At 39.2% G+C, this 27,424-nt stretch overlaps 1 protein-coding gene across 6 annotated transcripts in view; it reads left to right on the forward strand.

The window, feature by feature from the left end:
* The window catches only part of ESR1 (estrogen receptor 1), a 258,921-nt gene that overhangs the window by 220,575 nt on the left and 10,922 nt on the right, over nt 1-27,424 (forward strand). For all 6 annotated transcript variants that reach the window (XM_070733732.1, XM_070733728.1, XM_070733727.1 and 3 more), the window contains one exon: nt 18,123-18,261. In XM_070733732.1, the coding sequence (XP_070589833.1) occupies nt 18,123-18,261 (139 nt within the window). The remainder of the gene's footprint in view (nt 1-18,122; nt 18,262-27,424) is intronic.

A 27,424-nucleotide genomic window follows, 5' to 3' on the forward strand; every position in this document is an offset into this window, starting at 1 on the left:
AATAAACCTAAAAACATCGTCTATTTATTTATTTAATTGGATTTATATGCTGCCCTACTCCCAGAGGACTCTGGACAGCTCACAGCCAAATATGTTGTTATCATGTTGTTTTCCAAGGTTGTTTTCAGTTAAAATCCGTAATCCTACCTGAAACTGATCCCTGAGTGAATGAATTAGGAGAGAAACAGATTTATTTTCCCAATCTCTTTGAAATCTTACACACATGATTCTTTCAAAAGACCCAATGCTTAGAATTATATAGAGACCTGATAACATATTCATGTGGAATTAAATTTACATATTTTATTTGTTTTTAAATTATGCTATATGCAGAGTCTTCTGATTTGAATCCAAATCAGAGGATGAATTCATCCTTTTTCTTTACAGATTTCCAATGAAATAAGTCTCAAGAGGAAACTGACAGTTCCTGTAATATCTAGAAATTATTATTATTATTATTATTTATTATTATTATTATTAAATTTCTATGCTGCCCATATCACTGAGCTTTATACAGTCATTAAACTACAATATAAAACACTAAAACAATAAATAAAAACCATACATTTAAAATTAAGTTAAAATTCAAATAACCAAGATGGAGAGAAAGAGAGCTTTTAATAATGGGTTTTTTAGTGTTTTTTAAATTAGTAGATTTGTTTTTACATTGTCTTTGTTATTGCTGTGAGCCGCCCTGAGTCTACGGAGAGGGGCGGCATACAAATCTAATAAATAATAATAATAAGGTAAACATCTAAATAAATAGATGATGATATTGATAATAATTCTTGGAGTTGGGGAAGTCAGATGGGGAAAGAGGTTTATTTTTGCAATAAAAATAAATGGTGAATAATTTTCATTCAGGTTGATATAAAAAATAGTGTGTAGGGAATTCTTTAAAAGAAATTTCTATGGTTCAAATTTCTCAGGGTTGAAATACATATAGTATGGTGTGTGGTGTAGTGTGGTGTAGTATAGTGTGGTGTAGTGTAGTATGGTGTGGTGTGGTGGAATAGAATAGAATGGAATGGAATGGAATAGAATGGAATGGAAAGGAAAGGAAAGGAAAGGAAAGGAAAGGAAATGAAATTTTAGTATTATAACATTATTATTATTATTATTATTATTATTATTATTATTATTATTAATTAGATTTGTATGCTGCCCCTCTCCGAAGACTCGGGGCAGCTAACAATAATAAAGAAAACAATGTAACAAACTAAAAAGTAATCTAAAAAACCCCAATTTAAGAGACCAATCATACAAACAAGCATACCATGTATAAATTCTATAAGCCTAGGGGGAAGGGAAAAAATTTCAATTCCCCCATGCCTGACGACAGAGGTGGGTTTTAAGGAGCTTGCGAAAGGCAAGGAGGTATAAACATGCCTGGAAAGGATGAGGTATAAAACAAACAAACCCCCAAACACTCTTTTTGAGGTAAATAAAACTTTTGGATGCATCTTTTGAGGGTGTCACATATTATAATTAGCGGTGGTGAAATCCATTTTTTTTTACTACCAGTTCTGTGGCGTGCCATGGTGGGCGTGGTGTGCCTTGGTGGACATGGCAGGGGTAAGATACTGCAAAATCTCCATTCCCACCCCACTCTGGGCACAGCCAGAGATAGTATTTGCCGGTTCTTCGAACTACTCAAAATTTCCACTACTGGTTGTCCAGAACCTGCTGAATTTCACCAGATATTTAGCCTACATTTATGGGTTAATAAACCTTACAACCCAGGAACATGCCTCAGTTTCTGGTGACTTATAAATTTATTGAATCGAATCAAATCAAATCAAATCAAATAAGACTTCCTTCTAAGGAGAGGGGCGGCATAAATAAATAATAAATAATAAATAAATAAATAATAATAATAATAGTAGTAGTAATAATAATAATAATAATAATAATAATAATAATAATAATAATAATAAGCTGAAACCTGGCATCCTCCCTCACAAGGTATGACCTATTAAATGTAGGCTATCCTAATAACCACTCTATTCCTCTACATTGATCTGCATCTAGGGCTTGAAATTTCTGCTGTAAAATGTATTACAAATTTACTGATTCTTAATAGGACATGGGGATATTGAATAAATGCCTGAGAGAAAAAGAATCATTTTTGTGCTGTGGTTCCAGTTTGAAATTCCAAAATAGCATCGCCCTGGATACTAATCTAACGAAGCCCTTAGTAAGTAGCAGTTGCTATCGGCCAGAAGGAGAGGTTCAGTAGCTGTTGTCTTTTATGGCTGGTACAGAAGGTGAAAAGATAATAGTAGTAACATGAAGGATTTTATTCAAATATTGTTTTCTTACCAAGTACAAATTTAAAACACAGTGTCTTGTCTGAAACATTTCTTTGGCAGAGAAGTGTAAGTAGCCTTGCTTTCTACCGATCATACTGTTTAATGAGGTGATTAAAATTTGGTTCCTCTTGAAAGAAACGGGGCTTGAGGATGTGCTGGAATCTGGAATCTAGGATTTGAATGGAGGTACTTAGGCATACTATTCTGGGATCAAAATACATAACTGTGAAACTCTTAGCCTATAAAGCACTTACAAATCAGGAAAGTATGTGAAGATTGCTTCACAAATATTGACTTAACTCATTCTGGATAGGAACTTTTCATAAATGCCCAACTATGAAGATAAATAAATGTGGAAGATATCCATTAATGCATTTCCATTTGCATGGAAATTCATAGGAACTGGAGATGGGAACTATGGTCTATGTGAGTTGGCTGTATTTGATCCACCTGAACTGTACATTTGGTACATTTGGTCCTCGGTTTATGAACACAATTGTGCCCAGATTTGATGTTGCTAAATGAGAAATTTATTGAGTTTTGCTCCATTTTGCAACTTTTCTTGCCAAAGTTGTTAAATGAATTTCTGCAGTTGTTAAATGAAGAATATGATTGTTCCGTGAATCTGGTTTGAATCTGGAATCTATTTTTGCACATCTATAAATATGTTTATGATGTTATTTTCTGGCGGGATCTCTTTGTTTCTCCAGAATTGTGCGTAGGATATCCGTGCTGCCGTAATTATGTGGGTAATTAAATATTGTATTTTGGAGAGGTATTTTTTTCATTTTTATTCCTAGGAGCATGCATTCTGGAGTAAATTCTATATCTGTTTCAGTTATCTCCAACAGCCACTTATGAATTTTTTTCCAGAATTATTTTACTTTTGAGCAGGACCACCATATGTGAAATAAGGATCCTATTTCTTTGTTGCACTTCCAACAGGTTGAATTTTGCTTTTTTCATGGCTTCAAGCTATTCTTGACTCCAGGCAACCAACAAGTCTCTGCAATTTTCTTGGCAAGCTGTTTGGAAATGGCTTGGCATTACTTCCTAGGTTTGAGACAGAGTGCCTGGTTCAGGGTTATGCTACTGGCTTGATGCCTAAGATAGACCAGAACTCATGGTTCCCCAATTTTTAACCATTATACCAAATTCTCTCTCATATATATGTATTAACATATTACAATAAATGGTTGTAATTAAGGAGACGTTTTCTGTTGTGACAATATTGTCTGGCTTTTGTCTATCTTCTTTCAAGAGGAACAGTTGTTACTACAAAAATTTAAACTAAAGAATGTTGTGCAACTATAACAGTTGCTGAAAACAACTATATATTGGCTTAAATTTGGCTTATGTCTCTGTAAAAGATGCTGCTGCCTTTTTTCCTTTATATTTAAGTACCCTGATGAAACAAGCAATCATTTAATTATATGAAGTGATTATATAAAGAGACTCTCTCCCTCTCTGTCTTGTCTCAACACTGTACAGATGGATTATTGCAAATTTCTGCTGAAGTCATAATTTTGACCAGTTTAGATAAAATGGCTATCATGGCCTTTAAAAAGGAGGACTTAATGCAAAGTTGACAATTTTTATGGCCATCTCTATAATTACAATTGTAAATACTATCTCCATTTTCCTTTAAATGGTTTTCTTCTGACTTTTATATAGGATAGTTCATAATAGCAAATGTAAAATGACCTTTTAAAATAATTAACACCAGATGTGGTATCTTGGACCCTGATGCAGACTACAAAATAATTAGGCTTAAAGCATATCATTCTACATGCACAGATTTGTTTTGTGATGAAAAAGGAAAGGGCCCAAAACAAAACTCCCTGCCAATTTTTTTTTAAGGATATCAATTTTTTTAGTTAAATAAAAGGTGATATGTTCTGGAGCTGGCAATTTGCAACAGACTATTTTTCTGGCAACACTCACGGATGACACTTTTACACACCCATGTATCAATACTTTAAAAAGAAGACTATTTATGTACAAAATAAAGTACGAGAAATAGGGCGGCATAGAAATCTAATTAATAATAAATAAAGTCATTGTGCTTTACATCTGCCAGAACTCAGACATTCTGGAGGATCGCTAGATGGCACTTAGAAGATAGAGTTGCCATCTAAATAATCACCAGGAGTTTTGTAGCTAAGATATAGTTCAGTGGTCCCTCGATTTTTGCAGGTTCGAACTTCGTGAAATGGCTATACCACAGTTTTTCAAAAATATTAATTAAAAAATACTTTGCCGTTTTTTTCCCCTATACTACAGTTTTTCCCGCCCGATGATGTCATATGTCATCGCCAAACTTTCGTCCGCCTTTAATAAATATGTTTTTTAATAAATTTTAATAAATAAACATGGAGAGTAATAATCTAAATTGTTGCTAAGGGAATGAGAAATTGCAGTTTAGGGGTTTAAAGTGTTAAGGGAAGGCTTGTGATACTGTTCATAGCCAAAAATAGTGTATTTACTTCCGCATCTTTACTTCGCGGAAATTCGACTTTTGCGGCGGTCTCAGAATGCATTCCCCACGAAAATCGAGGGAACACTGTATCTCTAATTTTAGTAGAAATCACCCTTTTACAAATTTCCTCAAATAGAACTTTTTAGCATGTAAAACGGTCAACTTTGTAAACACCTTACAGTATTGGCATATGGGTGAACAAAAGAAGAAAGATGTATCCAGAATACTATAAAGAGTTGAGAAAGAGAACTAGACGGCACATGTGTATATATATGAGAGTGTGTTTTTTTCTTGTTTTTTTTCCTTTTTTCCCTTCTTTTTTTTAATAATAACTTTTTATGGGTTTTTTGTTTGTTATGTTTTAACCTCAGGTAACTATTTGACTTCTTTTACTGTTTTGCATTTATTCTTATATTTGTACCACTGTTGTAAGCCGCCTTGAGTCCTTCGGGATTGGGCGGCATAGAAGTCGAGTAAATAAATAAATAATAAATAAATAAATTTATAACTCTAGACAAATAACTAACATTTAAAAAATCCATGTGCTTCATTTTAGCTCCTTCACACTGTACTAGCTTTCTTTCTCCCATTCCTTTTCCTTTCAAACTTGTAATTGGACATATTTATTTACACACACATGGACACACACCACAATCCGTTCCACTCATATAGTAAGTCTGGGTGGCTTACAATACAATAACAATGGTAATAAAGGTATAAAACAGCAGCTCTGAAAAAACTCCAGAGAAATCTTTTTGAAGAAAGGAAGAACAAGTAAAAAAATATACGTTTGAAAAGAGGGAAAAGATCAGCGAGATAATTTGCTGGGGAGTAAAATAATTTCAAATATTGTTCTGAACTCTGATTGAGGAAATCTAACACAAAATGCAAATTGACAAATCTGAACGAGACAAGATGGCTTCAGAGGTTTCCCTCAAGTAGAGTGAAAAAAAGCCAATAGTGTCCATGATGGCTCAATTGAAGGACTGCTTATTTATTTTTTATCTGGGTAATCTGTGTGATGCACATAAAAAAAGACAGAAGGAAATTTGATTGCATGGTATTCCTGCCATCTTGCCATATTTTACCCATATCCTCAGGATATGTAGAACACAGCCACGAGAGCCATCGTGGGGCTTCCAAGATTCGCCCATGTTTCCTCAACACTCCGTGGCTTGCATTGGCTGCCGATCAGTTTCCAGTCACAATTCAAAGTGTTGGTCATGATCTTTAAAGCCCTACATGGCTTTGGACCAGACTACCTCTGGAACCACCTGCTACCGCGCGAATCCCAGCGACCGATAAGGTCCCAAAGAGTTGGCCTTCTCCGGGTCCCATCGACTAAACAATGTTGTTTGGTGGGCCCCAGGGAAAGAGCCTTCTCTGTGGCAGCCCCAGCCCTCTGGAACCAACTCCCCCCAGAGATTAGAATTGCCCCCACCCTCCCTGTCTTTTGTAAACTACTCAAGACTCATTTATATCGCCAGGCATGGGGGAGTTGAGATATTCCTTCCCCCTAGGCCATTACAAGTTATGCATGGTATGTTTGTGTGTATGTTTGGTTTTATAATAAGGGTTTTTAGTTGTTTTATTATTGGATTGTCACATGCTGTTTTTATCATTGTTGTTAGCCGCCCCGAGTCTCTGGAGAGGGGCAGCATACAAATCCAATAAATAATAATAATAATAATAATAATAATAATAATAATAATAATTATTATTATTATTATTATTATTATTATTATTATATTCCTTTATGGCTTCAGTCACTGGACTCTGGATATGATGTTCATCCATTGTGTTTGAAAAGGACCTTGATATCTAAACGGGGGGATGTCAAGACTTGGGCATGTGAATTTGATTAAACCGAGGGAGAGGTGCGCATAGTCAGCCTCACATTCTCTTCCCAGATTCCATCTTGCTCCAATAGCAGGACAAGAGTCAAGACAGTGGTGGTGGGCTGGGTACAGTGGTTGACCAGGGAATCTTTTGTGTCTTGCCGTGCTCTTAGCATACCACATCACTTGCAGAGACCACCTTCCTGACTGTTGTCCTATTCTAGTAGATTTCATCCACTCAGTCCGCCAGAAACTGTCTTCACATACTCAGGATAGACAAGTCCGTATCTCACCGAAGGTCAATGACCCAACACCTACTCTCAACCTGGTTTGGCCAGCTGTCAAAGCTGTAGCCCAGGGTGTGGCCACTGAGCATGCTACAGCTAAACTCTAGATATAATCCATACTTTTATAGGATATAGGGGAAACAAGTTGCCTCAGTTTTTAACTAACCACAATTTCTCCCCCCCCCCCCAAAAAAATCCCTTGGATTCCTATTTGAGGCTTAAACTAAATAATTAGCAAGGTACCATGGAACCCATACTAATGTTTGTTTTTCTTCTGTGCTGCTAAAGGCAACTCATAAATTTTGATCCCTTTCTATTAAGAAAGAATAAAATATGGAGACGTGAAGCTTTGCATTTGCTGATAGCATCAAGCTATATCTCTCATTTTTTCTGCTTGTATTATTCAGAAAACAATATACACACAGTAAAACTGTCAACAATGTTTTTTATCTCTTAAACAACCTACAGCTGGTTTAGACTTAGGCCATGTAAAACTAAAATGATGTTATTCAGAAGAGGAAATCTTTCTGTGTCTTGTACTTACAGGCAGAGCTTCATTCATCATTTCTGGCAAAGTGATTTCCCCAGCCAAAATACCCAATTGAGTGGCTTAAATATTTGCAGAGGGAAAGGATACATAAGATTAAACAATTTATGTCCTCTTATGAATGATCTTTTTTTTTCTATTGTGGCCAAGATAGTTGCATGGGCAAACCAAGAATGCAAATAACTCTATATGCATTAACTGAAAGCTAAATCTTACAGAGAGTGCAGTCTGCCAGAAAGTGCCTGCCCTTTGATGGATGATGCAGTCTTTTCTATACATTTGGTGGAATTACCTGAGAAAAATTTGTATTTGTGGGAATACACATTTGGGGAAAGGCAGCAGTTATACAATGTGGTGTTTTCTCCTGCAGAGTTTATTTATTTATTTTTTATTTATTTATTTTGTCTAATACATAATACACATTGAAGAGAAAGATATGTAATAATATAAGTAAAGAAAAGAATAGAAGATAAGATATAAAAGTATAGGTGAACATATTTGAAAGGAAGAAAAGATAAATGAGATAAGGAGAGACAATTGGACAGGGGACAGAAGGCACACTGGTGCACTTATGCACGCCCCTTACTGATCTCTAAGAAACCTGGAGAGGTCAATCGTGGATAGTCTAAGGGGAAAATGTTGGAGGTTAGGGGTTGACACTACTGAGTCAGGTAATGAGTTCCACGCTTCGACAACTCGATTGCTGAAGTCATATTTTTTACAGTCAAGTTTGGAGCGGTTAATATTAAGTTTGAATCTGTTGCGTGCTCTTGTGTTGTTGCAATTGAAGCTGAAGTAGTCATTGACAGGTAGAACGTTGCAGCATATGATCTTGTGGGCATTACGTAGATCATGTTTTAGGCGACGTAGTTCTAATCTTTCTAGACCTAGGATTGATAGTCTGCTTTCGTAGGGTATTCTGTTTTGAGTGGAGGAGTGAAGGGCTCTTCTGGTGAAGTATCTTTGGACATTTTCAAGGGTGTTGATGTCCAAGATGTGGTATGGGTTCCAGACAGATGAACTGTATTCAAGGATGGGTTTGGTAAAAGTTTTGTAGGGTCTGGTGAGTAGCGTGAGATTGCCAGTCAGTCTCCGGCACCACTGCAGTCGGGGATATTTTTGTCCACCCCAGGTTCCGTAGCAGTGATGAGTTGGGAATTTTTTTACCACTGGTTTGCTTGCGTGTATGCACAATACTTCTGCGCATGTGCAGAAGTGTCCTGAGTGGGTGGGTGGAGCGTCCTGCTGCCAGCACTACCAGTTCCAAAAATTGGTCCAGACTAGGAGAACCCACTGCTGCGCCATAGGATTTTCTCCATCCCCCCAGGAGGTTAAAACACTCTCCCAGGTTCTGGAGGCTTTTGGTAAGCCTGTTTTCCGCCCTCCATGAGCCTCTGCATGCAGCATGTACTTACCTGCATCCAAAATGGTCCATGTGGGGAATCCTGGGATGGGCAGGGCCAGGAGTGGGATTTGGGAGGGTTCTCTGAACTGCACAGAATCTTAGCTAGAGGTTCTCCCGAACCCTTGCAAACCCTCAGCAGCCAACCCTGAGCCTAACAATGAAATAGTTGTACTTAGGCTAACTCATGGAAGAATTCAGTCCTCTGATAAAATCTCCTTCTACAATGACTTCATTAAAGAGACCAGACTTTTGATTTATTTTCTTTTATTTATTAATTATTTATTTTTGTATGCCACTCACTCAAATGAGACTTGAAAAGCAATTTGCTTGAAGCATGATCAATGTGAGGGAAACTAATTAGCATTCTTTTTACCAACACAATACATATTTAAACCTGCTGTTCTGTTCGAGTCCTATGTGACCCGAAGCCAAGTTTGAGTCCCTGTAAAAAATTTTCCCTGCATATCTGAAACTTGAAATTTCATGACTGTTCATCATTTCAGGGGTTCTCTCTATGAGAATTTTTTTTGGGGGGGTGGGGGGCTTAGTTTTTGCTGGGCAAAAAAACTTCCTAATGTTATGTTCGGGTCACATACGACCCGGACCGAAAACTCTTCATTGAAGTGCTTATGTTTGGTCAATTTGAAAACTTTTTTCACTTGGAAAGTAGTCTGAACATTTCTGCACACAATGATATGAAAATTGAAATGAAAAAATTAATCCTTATTGGTTTATTTTGCACATAAATGTGCCTCCCCCCCATTTTTGTGAATTCTTTTCAATTTATGGATAGTTTTGCTTGCAAAATCCATTCTATTTTACTGGAGTTGGTGTGGGATTGGTAGCTTGAACATTTCTGAATATAACAAAAATATAAAGGAACTGAAAAAAATGATTCTTACTGGTTTTTTAACATCAGAAATAAGCCCCCCCCCCCCCCTCGGCTGCTCCAAATCTGAAATATTCTTTAAAATCTTAGGCATTCATTTACTCAATTTAACAATGCTGATCATCAAAAAATATTTTTGGGGTGGTGGCTAATTGTTTTCTGGGCAAAAAAAAATCATAACTTCGAATCTGTTTCTGTTCGTATATGACCGGACCAAAAATATTTTTTTTAGGTACTTGAATTTGATCTTTTTGAAAACTTTTTCAACTGGAAAACTAGTTTGAACATTTATGAACATAATGATATGAAAATTGAACTGGAAAAATTGAGACTTATATTTTTATTTTGATCAAAAAGCCCCTCCCCCAATCCTTTCTGAATTTCGTGTCAATTTCTATTTTTTAAGGCTACAAATCCCTAAGGAATTTCCCCCCAAAAGGTTTGATATACTAAATTGAACATTTCTGAACATAAGAAAAATATAAATGAACTGAAAAAAAATGGTTCTTATTGGTTTATTTTTGCCACAAAAGGCCCCCCCCGGCCTTGCTGTGTGCCATTATTGTCACTGTTTATACATATTTGTCTAGAAATATTTGGAATATCCTTTTGAAAATCAACCACATTGTAGCCAGATAACTAATTTTATGAAAGAAATCAATTTTACTAAAAAAAGTATGTAAGTTTGAAATTAACAGCATAATTTTTATATAAATTGAAATAAATTTATATGCAAAATAAACCAATATGCATCAATTTTTCCAGTTCAATTTTCATATCATTATGTTCAGAAATGTTCAAGCTACAAATCCCACACCAACTTTAGCAAAATAGAATGCATTCTGCTAGCAAAACTATCCATAAAGTAAAGACTATTTCACAAAAACGGGGGGGAGGCACATTTATGTGCAAAATAAACCAATAAGGATTAATTTTTTCAGTTCAATTTTCATATCATTGTGTGCAGAAATGTTCAAGCTACCAATCCCACACCAACTTTAGTAAAATAGAATGGATTTTGCAAGCAAAACTATCCATAAATTGAAAAAAATTCACAAAAACGGGGGGGGAGGCACATTTATGTGCAAAATAAACCAATAAGGATTAATTTTTTCATTTCAATTTTCATATCATTGTGTGCAGAAATGTTCAGACTACTTTCCAAGTGAAAAAAGTTTTCAAATTGACCAAACATAAGCACTTCAAATGAAGTGTTTTCGGTCCGGGTCGTATGTGACCCGAACATAACATTAGGAACTTTTTTCGAACAGAATAGCAGGGTTAAATAGAATAACTCATCATTTATTCTACTGCAATAAATTAGAACGCCATGTACTTATCTCTACCCTTTTAAGATTGAGCACAAGAATCATATATAGCACACAGAAATATATCAGATTGTTTTGAAATATTGTTCATGTAGGATAATTAAACCTACCAAATCTTTTTGAGTATCTTTCATGAATGCTACTAATTTGATAATTGATATTCAATTTTGTACTACTAAATACATTCATTGTTTTACAAAACCATTGCACAATGGTTATGTGCAGATTAACCACGATGTTAATCTGAATTCAAAACTCATTGAATGCATGCTATTATTACAACTCATTGATTCAAGAGTTTGTTGATGAATAATATGTGAGGAATCATTTCTCTGTGTGAAATTTCAGTAATGTTTTTGAAATTCATGCAGTTTATCTGTTATTTTCAGATATTGGGCCTTTCTTTAAATGGCGTTTGTGTATTATTTATAGCTGGCTTAGATGTGATCCAGCACTGGCTGATACCTTTTGGCAACTAAGGAGTGCCAAATACATGTGCAAAAATACAGCCAGTTCATAACAGAGGTGCTAGAAGTATTAGAATAAAACCTTATATTCCGTTCATTGTGAGTACATTGCAATTTCATTTAAATATGTTTCAAAGGTACTTTTGAACAGGTTCCTCTGATTCCTCAAATGTTTTATCTGATAGCTGTTCTGTTTTATCATTAAATGATAATTGGTAGGTTTTTGAATGATTATTTTTCGGAGTATAAGATGCATCTTTTTACCCCCAAAAGAGGGTGAAAACATGGGTGTGTCTTATATACTGAATGTAGCCCAACTACTCTCCCAGCAATTTACCTCATTGCAGCAAACAGAACACAGCCTGTTAAGCCAATCAACTTATTATCAGCTTACCAACCTTCAGCTGATTTGAGGACACTGTTAAACTGAAAGTGAAACTAATTGCAAGGAGGCAAATTGCTGGAAGGGATGCACAGATTTTTATTTTCTGATGAACTGGATGCAAGGAGTTTATATAGGAGACTATAAATGTCTGCAGAATGTTCAATTTGTTAGACTTTATTAGACTTTATTTTAGACTTATTTTTAAGTCTGTTTTGTTATTGTTCTAGACCAGAGGTCCCCAACCTTTTTAGCACCAGGGACCGGCTTTAAGTTAGACGAGTTTTCTACGGCCCGGTGGGGGGGGGCTTTGGTCATATGGGGGTGGGGTTATGGAGGGGTGGAGCTTAGTGACGCAGCCCTCCACACTTCTCCACAGGGCAGGGAGAATGAGGAGGCTCCTTTGGCGGCTGGGGGCTGCCTGGCTTTGTGATTTTGACTGGGGGGGGAACTTAGGAAGGTCCTACTTCTCCCCCCCCAGCCAAAAACTCAAAGCCTATCTGCTCCAGAAACTTGGCGATCGCGCCCCACCGCCGCCGCCGCCTCCGTTTCCCCCCAACGGCAAGCAATCTAAACGCGGGAAGGGCATTCCGGCGCTTCCCTTCAGCCTCAGAAGCCCCCTCGACGCTGGAGGGATGGTTATGAGGGGAGCGAGCGAGGAGAAGAAGACGTCCCACTCATCGCTCCTGAGGGAACGGGCGAGGGCATCGGAGACCCAAAGCCCATCCTGTGTGGAGGGAGACGGAGCCAAGCGGGGCCACCCGGAGACCTTTTCCCGTCTTCTTCTCCTCGCTCGCTCCCCTCACAGCCAGCAGCCCCGCTCGCGGGGGGATGCCCGTTCGTAGCTACCAGCCCGCCAAGCGTCGAGGGGGCTTCCGAGGCTGAAGGGAAGAGCCGGAATGCCCTTCCCGGGTTTAGATTGCTTGCTGTTGGGGAAAACGGAGGAGGCGGCGGTTCTTTTCTCCTCGCTCCAGAAAGTAGGCGATCGCGCCCCACCGCCGCCGCCGCCTCCTCCGTTTTCCCCAACAGCAAGCAATCTAAACCCGGGAAGGGCATTCCGGCTCTTCCCTTCAGCCTCGGAAGCCCCCTCGACGCTTGGCGGGCTGGTAGCTACGAACGGGCATCCCCCCGCGAGCGGGGCTGCTGGCTATGAGGGGAGCGAGCGAGGAGAAGAAGACGGGAAAAGGTCTCCGGGTGGCCCCGCTTGGCTCCGTCTTCCTCCACGCAGGATGGGCTTTGGGTCTCCGACGCCCTCGCCCGTTCCCTCAGGAGCGATGAGTGGGACGTCTTCTTCTCCTCGCTCGCTCCCCTCATAACCATCCCTCCAGCGTCGAGGGGGCTTCCGAGGCTGAAGGGAAGAGCCGGAATGCCCTTCCCGGGTTTAGATTGCTTGCTGTTGGGGAAAACGGAGGAGGCGGCGGTTCTTTTCTCCTCGCTCCAGAAAGTAGGCGATCGCGCCCCACCGCCGCCGCCGCCTCCTCCGTTTTCCCCAACAGCAAGCAATCTAAACCCGGGAAGGGCATTCCGGCTCTTCCCTTCAGCCTCGGAAGCCCCCTCGACGCTGGAGGGATGGTTATGAGGGGAGCGAGCGAGGAGAAGAAGACGTCCCACTCATCGCTCCTGAGGGAACGGGCGAGGGCGTCGGAGACCCAAAGCCCATCCTGCGTGGAGGAAGACGGAGCCAAGCGGGGCCACCCGGAGACCTTTTCCCGTCTTCTTCTCCTCGCTCGCTCCCCTCACAGCCAGCAGCCCCGCTCGCGGGGGGATGCCCGTTCGTAGCTACCAGCCCGCCAAGCGTCGAGGGGGCTTCCGAGGCTGAAGGGAAGAGCCGGAATGCCCTTCCCGGGTTTAGATTGCTTGCTGTTGGGGAAAACGGAGGAGGCGGCGGTTCTTTTCTCCTCGCTCCAGAAAGTAGGCGATCGCGCCCCACCGCCGCCGCCGCCTCCTCCGTTTCCCCCAACAGCAAGCAATCTAAACCCGGGAAGGGCATTCCGGCTCTTCCCTTCAGCCTCGGAAGCCCCCTCGACGCTTGGCGGGCTGGTAGCTACGAACGGGCATCCCCCCGCGAGCGGGGCTGCTGGCTATGAGGGGAGCGAGCGAGGAGAAGAAGACGGGAAAAGGTCTCCGGGTGGCCCCGCTTGGCTCCGTCTTCCTCCACATGGGCTTTGGGTCTCCGACGCCGCGGACCGGCTGGAAAACCCCAACGGCCCGGTCCCGGTCCGCGGACCGGCGGTTGGGGACCTCTGTTCTAGACAACTTAACAAAATGAAGAAGCTTTTTAAAATAAATACTTGATCTGAAGAGGCCCAGTGCTATTGTATCTTCTTTTAAAAATCAGAGAATAATTTATAGTTTACAAAAGCCATGTCAATTTTAACAGCTCTGTACAAGTATATTCTGAATTGTAACAGTGTCCTGTTTAGTATTATATGATAAAGCAGCTGAGTTAAATCCTGACTTAGTTATGTTTAGAGTAGATCTATTTGAATAATTGGGAGGAGTTAATGTGATTACATTTAAGAAAACTTTCTGGCATCAACATACTGCCATAATGTATATTTCTCCATTTCTTTGTATGTCTATGGGTCAGGTACACATGCACAGAATACACAGCAAACCGTGTATGTCATTTGTGCTGTATGCTATTTGCTATTTGGCAAATTGCTGAGAGGCAGAGACCTTTCCCCCCTTGTTTTCCTCCCCCAAAACTGAGTCATGTCTTATACTCTGAAAAATATGGTAGTCTTCTTAAATGGCTATTATTTCTCATCTTGTTGATAATGTTAGTACTCTCTAGATCAGGGGTCCCCAAACATGGCAACTTTAAGACTTGTGGACTTCAACTCCCAGAATTCTCCAGCCAGCATAGCCAAGTTTCAAGATCTCTGCTCTGGATATACTAGAAAACAGTATTTCGAAGAATGGGAAGAAGAAAAAGGAATGCTTCTATTTTTATTTACATATACCAGAATGGACAGATTAGTTGAAACAGTATTTCATCAGTTTAAGCTCCAATAGAAGAAAGAACAGTTCCTATCCTGCAGCAGAATGCTTTGTTCCCCGCTCCAGGAAGAAGACATATAGTTCTCAGATCTAATCAGCGCATCCTGTTCCTAGTTCTAAGCAATCAATTGTAGAACTTAGAGTTTTAGTAATCAATTGCGCAACTAACTGCTCCGAACAATCAATTATTACAGGTGTCCTATTAAACTTCTAATTAGCATACTGTTCAAATATAAACTACAGCAGAAATCTATACTAGACTGAGATATAGGAGGATATAGATACTGTTGACTAGGCTACATTCTGGCTTATCCTTAAAGTTTGATTGTTATTATCAAATAATGTAAGGATGAGCTATTTAGTGTCTCAAGTTAGATAGATTATTTTTCTTTCTTGGACAAACATATTGTTCAGTCCTTGTTTAGTCATCACAATTGGGACCAGCAAGTTGGTCATTAATCAAAGTAAAGCAGTAGGTGAAACTGTGACTGTGCTTATGATCTTGCTTCAGGTTTCTTTTGTTTTAAAGACCTGTGGAGGTTGTAAAAATAATGATTCACCAGAGTCCTAACTGCAAATCAAACTAATTAAACAAGGCAGTTGCTATACAAGGACTATCTATACAACAGTTGTACCATCGTGGAGAATTAGCTTTTGTGGCAGAATATAGTACTGCTCATAATAATCCAAGTTCTACTTTGGACAGACAATACATATATATGTATTCTTAGTACTTGTGGATAGGAGTCATAAGTTCTACCATGAATGTGGGATATATCCTTAATTGTGGCTATTTGGAGATCCATCAGTTCTTGTGGACATGGAGGAGCACTAGTAATGGAAGGCAAAACATTCCATGTGGATAAAATGTTGGCTGACTGAGGACAAAAGAATTAAAATTTTAATGAGGGAAAGAATGAATCTGAAAAAAAACCCATTGTCTAAAGAAGTATCTTTTAAAAAGAGAAGATGGTTTAGATTTATGCTAAGGAGCTACTTCTACACTGCGTTCAGTGATAAATCTGATATTTTAATGCAGCAGGAAAATCTAAATATGTTATGCAATGGGGAAATACTGTATGTCTGTCATATAATCTCTCAATTTCCTATTTAAGAATTGTTGTGGTTAGCTCTGGCCCAGCTCCTGCCCCAAGGACTGTGGATGTGGGGGAGACATCCACATGCTGCAGGCCTGTTTTGCCCCTGGTGGAATCTGATGATGAAGGCTCCTCTGACCAAGAAGACATGAGTGACAGGGAGGAGGAGAGTGTGGCAGACAACTCAGAAGGAGATCAATTCTCTAGCTCCTCCTTGGATTCAGAACAAGAGTTAATGATACAGCCAAGCAAGCGGAGAGGGATGCATAGGCAACAACAACTGAGAGATTATTATCAAAGAAAATGAGGCCACCTGTGGTTGGGTGGGGCTGTGTTAATTAGTGAGGCTGCTATAAATAGCAGCCTGTGGGTTTGGCCATTGTGGAGGATTATCTGATCATTGTGTTTCGTGACTGCTTTACTGACTTTGACTTTTTGTGTGCTGATTTTCCCCCGCTTTGAAACTAAACCAGAGCAAAGTGTGTTTCACTTTGTGAAAGAAGGACTGTGAATTGCCTCACAGCTGCAAGCTAAGTATCACAGAACTGATAAGGGGCTTGTACAAATTACCAGTTTGTTTGGAGACGAGTGCTCTTTGCTATACCAAAAGAGGGCTTAGTTTAAGTGAATTTTCATTATAAAGAACATTGTTTTGAATTTTCAAACGTGTGTGTGTCTGAAATTTGTACCTGTGAATTTTTGGGAGGAGTCTACCAGAGAGCCCGACAGAACAAGAATATGAACAGGAGATGGTGAATATTTTGTCAAAGAGACCACTACCTTAGTACTGATAAAGCAATCTTAAAATGGACTAATCCCAAAATAAAAAAATAAGTCAAGATTACAAACATTTGAGTTTTCTTCATAATAGTATTAGGAAGTTGGCAGAGAGAATTTTTAAAAATATATTTTTTCCTATAGATGAAAAATAAGTTCTGATTGTCTAATAACAAAAGTCATACATTTATAAAGCCTGTAGTGTACATGAATGTGGGCACATGCATACAAACATAATTCCATGTAGGGCACTTGCTAGTCTTGAGTGTTTGCATATAATGCATGCTTGATTCCAGTACATGGTTTAAGACATTAGAATAGTACGCCATTGTAAAACATAATAGTTTGGAAATGTAGAAGTACTATTATTCCACTACACATTTCATTTAGGATTCTACTATAAAAACAGGAAATTGCCTTATAATCAGCAGTGGGTTGCTCCTGGTTTGGCCCAGTTCTGAGAACCAGTAGTGGCAGCAGCTGAAGGCTCTGCACTACCCACCTAGGATACTTTTACACATGCCCAGAGGTGTCGTGTGCAAGCACATGCACGAACCAGTAGCAACAGGTTTTGGAGCCCACTACTACTTATAATGTTTACACCATAATCATAAGCTTGCAGAGAGAGGAAACAAAGATGGGTCTATAGGTGAAATCTATGATGAATGGTTGAGACTGCAAGGTATGTCCAACCTATCAAAGAGACAGATTAAGGAAAATATGATAACTGTCTTCTAGTACTTGAAGGGCTATCACAGAGAAGAAGGGATTGACTTATTCTCCAAAGCGCAAGAGGGCAGGACAAATAGTAATGGAAGGAAGTTTGTTAAAGAGAGATCCAACCTAGAAGTAAGGAGATATTTTCTGACCGTGAGAACAATTATTCAGTGGAATAGTGTGCCTCTCAGAGTTATGGATTCTCCATCACTGGAGGTTTTCAAAAATAGATGGATAACCATTTGACTGGGATGGCATATGACTCCTGCCTTGAACAGGGGGTTGGATTGAAAGACCTTTGAAATCCTTTCCAGCCCCATGACTCTGTGATAACATGTATGCTTTGTTTTTCTACTTTGTTAAAGCACAGAAAAGCAACAACTTCTCAAATTGCCAGCCTTGTCTTCGTATATATTTACCAATTATTTCTGCCCCCCTGATCCAATTCAGCACATCAAAGTGGATTTCGTTTTGATCCATGAACCTGTTGCAACTGAATGAGTCAACCAAAGCTTTGCAGTTTGGCACAGACCTCAAAATTCTCATAAATTGTTCTCTTTATTGAATAAATCTTGCCTTTCCTTTTTTTTTAAGGCTTTGTGGACTTAACACTCCATGATCAAGTTCATCTACTAGAATGTGCCTGGTTAGAGATATTGATGATTGGCCTAGTGTGGAGATCTGTGGAACATCCAGGAAAGCTGCTGTTTGCCCCCAACTTATTGTTGGACAGGTTAGTCTGCAGTTTGGTAATGTTATTGCTGCTGTTGTTGTAAATGCCATGCTATGCGATATAACTGCAGCCATTTTGACCTCTTTGCTACTGAAGAGATCCTATAGCCAAAAAGAGGGAAGGGCTACTGTAATAAAAAAAAACACCTCCTAAAATATGCAAGCCTCTTAAACTCCTTTGTAATAATTTTTTTTTTTGAACTGTGAAACACTTTTTATGTTTATGCCTTTGTTTTGTGGTTGGATTTTTAGATTCACTTCCTTATGAACTGACACTTTTTATTTTTGCATCACCTAGTATATTTTATATAGGATAATTGTATAATGAGTCTAGTTTAATTTTGAGTCTAAGATTGTATCTTTATTTTTATGAAGATGTTTTAACCAGCCCATAGCATATTGGAATGGGCAGCCATAATATTTAAATAATTAGGATTAGTTGGCCTATTACCGTATGTATTCTCAAAGATTTTATTTATTATTTTGATTATTCCTGCCAGCAAAGGCAGTTGTCAACTATACTCTGACTGGTTTTGTGTGTTTCCCCCCTTTATCATGTGACTTTGGAAGATCCTTTGATAATTATAATTACATTGGCCATAATAAAGTTGAAATGGGCGTGGCCAGCAGACCATCATTCCCAGTTTGGAGAGCAGGGGGAAATTCCCGCTACTGGTTCTAAAGAACGGGTCCGAATCAAGAGGAACCCAACTTTGATATTGTGGTAGTGATCTTAAACTCAATGTACCTTAGCATATGAAATTAGGGAAACGGAAAATAGACAAAAACAACTTTGATGTTGGGTCTCTTGAATTGTGGGAATACTAATGTTGATGGTGGTGGGGATATGAATTAGGCAATCCTCTGTCTCAACCACTATCTGCACATCAATGGTTAAGTCTTTCAAGACAGTTTACAACCAATATTAAAAGATAACAAATTTTGAGTTTATATGGTATAAAGCAATTTGATAGTTAAGGAATTTAATATGATCCATAAAATATAATACTAATAAACATCTTGCAATTCAAAACTATAAAAATTCCAATTAAAATAATCAAGAAAATGTGATTCCCAAATCTTAAAGATTTATATTGTTTAAAATGTTATTTACAAGAAAACTCCACTGCAGAGATCAAAATCAGCTAAGAAGAAGGTTCAAACCCCAGAGAAAATTTCTTCTTGGCTTGAGGTATATAATTCTGAGCAAAGACAGGATTTTCCACTTGGAAGTGCAGGAACAATACATTATTTGTATTGTCGCCATTTCTCTGTTTGTCTTGCCAGTACTCAAAGGCTTACAAGCAAGAAAAAAATGTCTCCCATGTTTTTTTCTCTTTTGACAATGTTTTTCCCCATTACTCCAAATGATCTAAATTATGAGTCAGGAGCCATTATTCTATTCTGTGAATATTTTTTTTAAAGTTCCAACTCGGAAATTATTATAAAAATTACTGCCTAATAGTCTTAATTTTCTCCATCTAGCATGTTATGTAAAACATAACATGATGGATTTATGTAAAAAATATAAATGGTTTTATGTGGATGTCGAAAAGGAAAGTGCAAGAGGCCATCCATCTGTCTGTCAGCTGTCTTGCTATGAAAATAGGAGATTTGTTCTTAAACTTCACTTGGTGATATTTGACATGTTGAAAACACCACCTGCTCTATCCCAGAAGGCTTGGTGAAAAGAATTCTGCACCTAAAAACATGGATATTTGCGTTAGAAAAGTTACAGCATAAACTGTTTATTGCTCTGAGATTTCTTTCTTCTGTGGGACCTGCTGAGCCTTTATTTCATGTATGCTTGTGTTGATAAAATTTATACACAGCCCCTTGTACCTCAAAGCAACTCTTTTGAATGTGTTTTCCCCTATCCCTGCCTTTGTCTTTAAAAAAAACTAGGAACAATCATGTCAGAGATGCTTTCTCAAATTACATCTTTGCTTTGGTCTCAAATTTCTTTTATCTGATCACTATCTTGATTGTGATTCTTCCTCCTGTTTTTAGAGGCGATTTCTTCTGCTCATTACAGCTGCCATGATGTGTATGGGTGAGGGGCCACTTCTCATGAAGGGCAAGACAACAACCATATTGTGTGGATTCAAAGGAATGTAATTTTGGGTGAAAGAGCCTCTACAATCAGTTCTTCCCCAGAATTACCCCTTGATAAGATAGTCATTCACATGACACCCCAGGAATACTAAAAGTGTCTTCGATGATTGCTATGAAATAGTATCTGATAACTTCAAACGTAGGCTGTGGCTTGTGAAAACCTATGCCATAGTAAATCTGTTAGTCTTAACCAAGATTGGCACTATAGATTTAAGGTTAGTGGAGCCTATGTTTGTGGAGAACAGAATGAATGGAAAGAACTTTTCATTTGGAATATCTAGGTCAATGTCTGAAGCAGATTTCTGGAGCAACAAATCTGATTGAAATCAGTGCAACTTCCTTTTGTGCAAATAAGAGTTATGATTGCACTGTTACTTAGCCAACAATATTTCATCCTTCTTCTTTTGGAACACTATCTGATAATGGACAGAAATATATTCCTGAATTAATATTGTCTACTTGTGAAATAGTAGTTATATGAAAGACAGTAAGGCAGGAGACAGAACAGAAATATTTATTTTTTCAGGAAAAATTTAAACTTGTCTAACTTTCCATCGAGAGGTTTTTTTATCCCTGTGTGTATTGGCACTAAAAACAAGGTATAATGTGTTTTTTTTAAAATGAAGACTAGGTTCATATTCAGACTGCAGTTCTTGAGCACACTAAATAAGAAGTAAGCAATATCGATTACAGGGATGCTTATTTTTGAGTAAACATGATATTATGGGCAGAGTTATACTTTATTGACTGTTTAACAAGAAGAAATATTGATTTTAAAAAACACAAGGCTATTAATTTTCCATTTGCCCAAATACTTCTTCAGGAATCAATGTATACGAAGTCCGCTTCCTATATTGACTGTGTTCCAAGTTGCAATTTCAGATTTGGAGGCAATTTTGTTCAGGACTATTTATAAAACATCACCCAGTAAAAGCAAAATAGAGTGATATTGATGAGAACATCATGAGAAACACTTGCTAAAAGGCAGTTTTTTTTTTAATGTTGTGGATATGTTGTGATGGACCACTCATCTCTTGTCATCAAATACCACATGCCTCCATTATTTCTAAAGGAAATATTTTTGTCAGCAATAACAATGCTTAGCTATTTCTAAAGATGAAATAGTAATTTACCATTTCTTTGGAAAGAAAAACTGGACTGTTTTGAGTAATGCCTCAATTCTACATTTTTTAAAATTCTCAGATAGAATAAATTATTGATCCAACCTGCCACTTCTCTTTCAGCAATTATTTTGTTTTCTTTCATGCTTTAGTGTAGTTGAACCTATTCTCTACTTTTCCTACATTTAACTTGTGCCAAAAGTTACTATATATTTAACTGAAAACTTGCTACCCTCATTCAAAACAGGGAGACTGCAGTGATTCATTCCATTAACATATATTATCCTTTCCCACCCTGGTGCCTTCTGGATGTGTGGGAATTAGTATTCCTAGAATTCCCAGCCAATAAGAATATTGGCCAGGATGATTAGGAAATCTGGAAATTGTAATCTCAGCACATCTGGAATGTAATAGCTGGAATGTCTGTTCAAAATTACTCCGAGCAAATCTTTACAGCAACACTATGTTAAATCATGAAGAAAACTGAAGGTTTCATAATGCTGTGTTGTTCATCAGTAATAATCTCCCACCTACCATTTCCCATATAATCAAGCGCTTTGATTTGTTCCCATGTAAATGTTCCTGGTCTCCTTTATTCCACACTCTTTTATTGAGACTCATGGAGTTGAGAGTGAATTAGTCCCACTTCCTGGTCAATGCAAGAACCATCATGGAGCATCTCTGATTATCCAGCTTCTGTTTAAAATCCTCAAGGGAAGGAGAGCTTTAAATCAAGTGGGAGTCCAGTCTGCCAGGGACAACTCATACAATCTGGATGCGCCCCCCCTCTCCCATATTGAACCTGAATCAACTTTGTTGTAGTTTATGCACTGTATGGAGCTCCACCCCAGAACACCCAATTTGCACTGAAAGATGTTGAAAGAAAATGCAGGGTGTCCTGCATAAATCATGCCCACAGTGTGGAAGAAAAATTTTTGGTAGCCCTTCACTGGGTGGGGGAAGCTTTCACCCTCCCCAGGCATTGAATTATGGATGTGGGCACTTGTGCATGTGCAATAGTGCATACATACACTTTTTCGGCAACCAAGGGAAAAAAGTTCACCATTACTGATCTTGGGCAATAAAGAAGTCCTCTTTATTGACAAGATAACTCTCTCTTGCTTTAAAGTCTGTGCTTACCAATTGGCCCCCATCTTCACCTGAATCTTCAATAAGTTGCTAGAGATTGGTATGTTCCTTCTTGTTTCAAATGCTCTACTATCATCCCAGTTCCAAAGAAGCCCGCCATCAAGGAACTGAATGACTGCAGATTAGTTGCTCTAACATCTGTATTTATGAAAACCTTTGGAAGGTTAGTGATGTCCCACTTGAAAACCATCACAGATCCACTGTTAGACCCCCTGCAATTTGCACACCACGCAAACAGATCAACAAATGATGCTGTTAATATGGCTCTGCACTACATCCTACAACATCTTGAATCTCCAAAGTCCTACGCAAGGGTCCTCTTTGTAGACTTTAGTTCAGCATTCAATACCATAATTCCAGACACTCTTCTAAGTAAGCTGAACCAGTTAATGGTACCTGAACACATTTGTAAGTTGATCATAAGCTTCCTAACAGACAGGAAGCAGCAGGTGAAGCTAAACAGAATCACATCAGATACCTGCACAATTAGCATATCCCGCCCCCCCAAAGCTATGTGCTTTCTTTGTTTCTCTTCTCTATATACCAATGACTGCATCTCTAACGATCCATCTGTGAAACTACTAAAGTTCGCAGATGACACAATAGTGATTGGACTCATTTGAGACAATGATGAATCTGCATACAGATGGGAGGTTGAGCAACTTACCTTGTGGTGTGACCCAAACAATCTGGAACTGAATACACTCAAAACTGTAGAAATGGTGGTAGACTTTAGGAGAAACCTACCCATACTTCCACCTCTTAGAATACTAGAAACACAGTATCAACAGTAGAGACCTTCAAATTTCCGGGTTCGACGATCTAAAATGAACACAACATTAAAAATGTCATCAAAAAAGCACAGCAGAGAATGTTCTTTCTGCGCCAACTCAGAAAGCTCAAACTGCCCAAGAAGCTGCTGATACAGTTCTACAGACAAATTACGGAGTCTGTCATCTGCATCTCTATAACTATCTGGTTTGGTTTTGCAACCCAACAAGACTTCAGAGTATAAATAATTGCTACCAACCTGCCTTCCATTGAGGCATTAGTCAAAAAGAGGGCTGTGAAAATATTTACAGACACCTAACATCTTGGACATAAACTGCTTCAACTCCTACCTTCAAAACAATGCTATAGAGCATTGCACACCAGAACAACTAAACACAATAACATTTTTCCCAAATGCCATCACTCTGCTAAACAAATAATTCCCTCAATATTGTCAAATTACAATGGTACCTCGGTTCTCGACCACAATCCGTTCCAGAAGTGTGGTTGAGAACCGATTTGGTCGAGAACCGAATTCATTTATCCCATAGGAAATAATGGAAATGGATTTAATTGGTTCCCAGCCCATTGACTTGCTGCGAACCAATTAAATCTACAGTATTTCCTCTATTTCCTATGGGATAAAGATCTGAGGGGACGGGGTGAGAGGGAAGGGGTGTTGGAATCCCGACACGCCCCTTCTGGCTGCCCCCTTAACAGCCTCCCAGTCTCTACCTTGTAACTGCTCCAAGCTGCAGGAAGGGTAGGGCTGGTTGCAATACCGGCAGCTTCGGGGGGCTACTTTCCTCAGCGGTTCAGTTGGTTGCCTCCAAGCAGCTGCACGAATTTTTTCTTTCCTGGCGGCCGGGAACGTCACGTGATGAAGGGAAGCCGCCGCCACCGCCAGGAAAGAAAAAGTTCATGCAGCTGCTTGGAGGCAACCAACTGAACTACGCGATGTTCCTGGCGCTGCTGCTGCTCCTCGAGCTGCCCAGTCTCTACCTTGTAACTGCTCCAAGCTGCAAGAAGGGTAGGGCTGGCTTCAATACCGGAAGCTTCGGGGGGCTCCTTTCCTCAGCAGTTCATTACCTCCAGGCAGCTGCCTCAACCTTTTCTTTCCCAGCGGCGGCTCTGGCGGCTTCCCTTCATCACATGACATTCCTGACGCTGCTGCTGCTCCTCGAAGGGAAGCTGCCGGAGCGGCCGGCGGCGGGAAAGAAAAAGTTGGTGCAGCTGCCTGCATGTAACCAACTGAACCGCTGAGGAAAGGAGCCCCCCAAAGCTGCCGGTATTGCAGCCAGCCCTACCCTTCCTGCAGCTTGGAGCACTTACAAGGTAGAGAATGGGCGGCTGTTAAGAGGGCAGCCAGGAGGGGCGTGTCGGGATTCCAACTGCCATCCCCTCTCACCTCGTCCCCTCAGATCTTACATTTCAGGTAGTAAACAAAATTTTCTGTTCATTATCCGAATTTTTGTTCGCATACTGAAGCAAATTTTTGCAGAAAATTTTGTTCGGTATCCGAAATATATGAAAACAAAGGCGTTCGAAAACCGAGGTACCACTGTATTTACTAAGACTGCACTACTATTAATCGTCTCATCAGTACCATCACCCATCTCTTCTCACAAATGACTATATGACTGTAACGTTGTTGCTTATATCCTAACGATTTATATCGACTGGTTCCTACTATGATTTGATTTATTGTACCTTACAATTCTTGATGAACTTATCTTTTCTTTTATGTACACTGAGAGCACATGCAGCAAGACAAATTCCTTGTGTGTCCAATCACACAGTCAATAAAATTCTATTCTATTCTGTTCTATTCTAGTGATTACACTTCAACTGCTCCCTCAGCTTAGCTCTTCTCTCAAGTCAAACATATATTGAATAAAAACATCTTTTTACCAATCCTGATAGGGTAGATAACAAGGTGTTTATTATATTCATTGCCCTCTTCTGAATTGGATACCGCAAGTGGGATCTGACTAGGAAACGGTAGGGTGGAATAATTCCTTCCCCAAGGGCCCAAATCTGTGCTCTTGGTAATGTTATTCAAAATAGCAATGGTTTTCTTAAAAGCTGCATCATACTGCTGTCTCATCTATTGAACTTGCTAACCAAACTATCCAGATTGCTTTCACATGCACTATTGAAAAGCCTGTTTTTTTCCCCAACCTATACTAAGGGTTTTAGTTTTCCATATTTAGAAGGCAGAATTTTATAGGTATATTTTTAATTGCCAGCGATCAAGCCAGTCTAGATGCTTTTGAATCATCTTTTTTTGTTGCTGTTCTAAGGCAGTGGTTCTCAACCTTTCTAATGCCGCGACCCCTTAATACAGTTCCTCATGTTGTGGTGACCCCCAATCATATCTAGTACCAATTCTCCCAACAGAGCTTTAAACTGATTGGCAGGAATGTCAGAGGGACACCCCTACTGTAAGTGCCTGATTGGTCAGATTGTAAAAATATGTCCCAAGGCGCCAGAATAGAAGCTTTAGTTCCTAACACCATGGGGAATTTGTCTTTTGCCACGGTCTTAGGTGACCCCTGTGAAACGGTTGTTTGACCCCTAAAGGGGCCCTGATGCACAGGTTGAGAACCACTGCTCTAATATACTAGCCATTTACCGTTTTGGGGGAGGAAAATAAGAAAAAAGCTGAATGGTGGGAATTGGTGGGTGGATTGGCCTTCCCAGAATGCCCCCAATCAACTGTTCCCACAAGTGAATTTTAGCAACAGGTTCATTGGTTGTGAGCTCGGCTCCTTGTTTTTTTCCCCTCCTGCCTCTGAAACCTCCATTTCAGAGGCTTTTTTCTGAAGCTCCATTTCAGAGGCTTTTTTCTGAAGCTCCATTTCAGAGGCTTTTTTCTGAAGCTCCATTTCAGAGGCTTTTTTCTGAAGCTCCATTTCAGAGGCTTTTTTCTGAAGCTCCATTTCAGAGGCTTTTTTCTGAAGCTCCATTTCAGAGGCTTTTTTCTGAAGCTCCATTTCAGAGGCTTTTTTCTGAAGCTCCATTTCAGAGGCTTTTTTCTGAAGCTCCATTTCAGAGGCTTTTTTCTGAAGCTCCATTTCAGAGGCTTTTTTCAGCTTCTGAAACCTCCATTTCAGAGGATGGGCCAATCCACCCACCACTTATACATTTGGAGTATAAGATGCACCCAGATTTTCACCCTCTTTTTGGGGGGTGAAAGTTGCGTCTTATAGTCCAAAAAACCAGCGTTTGTTTGTTTGTTTGTTTGTTTGTTTGTTTGTTTCATCAGGCATGTATTAGATAATATGCCTGATGAATATGTTTTACTTAAATATGTTTTAAATAAAAAACATAATTATGAATCTGTGTAAGGTTTTTCCACTTGGGATTGTGGGGACTGTGATGGATCTGTTATTATATTTATCTAACCAGCCACGGGTAGCTGGATTAGAGTCTTGGATAAATTGGTCTGCTATTTAAACAGTATTTGAAGGCACCAATTACAATATATCTCATATATTAGTCTCATAGAAAGAGACTAATTGCAGACTGTTGAAATTATATCCACCTATGCATTGCATACATATCTCCAGGCCAAATCAATTGTTTATAGGGCTGCATGCATTTGTATCCTCCTACCACTCTTAAACTATACTATTGAAATTTGTTGATAATGTGGTTACTTTGAGTATAATAAAAATCATCTTATTGCTGCCGTGCATCTCTTTACCATCCTTTTAGGGGATAGGCAAGGCAGAGCGCTGATTAAATGCTCTCCCTTCACCTCCCCACATTCTCCTGTCAACCAATTGAAGGAATTATGTTGTTCTTTGTTCTCAGGCATCCAAGTTGGCAAAAGTGAATCTATTCAGGGATTAGACTCACACTGCTTTTGTGAAACCAGGGAGTTAAAAACCCTAACCTAATTCCCTTGTTACTGGATGACATGGACACAGCACAATCTGTAGATGTCCTTTAGATCATATTTTGCAGAATTTCTTTACCATTTACCAGAATAAAGTTTAGTTG

Source organism: Erythrolamprus reginae, chromosome 1, assembly GCF_031021105.1.
Source record: "Erythrolamprus reginae isolate rEryReg1 chromosome 1, rEryReg1.hap1, whole genome shotgun sequence".
NCBI lineage: Eukaryota > Metazoa > Chordata > Lepidosauria > Squamata > Dipsadidae > Erythrolamprus > Erythrolamprus reginae.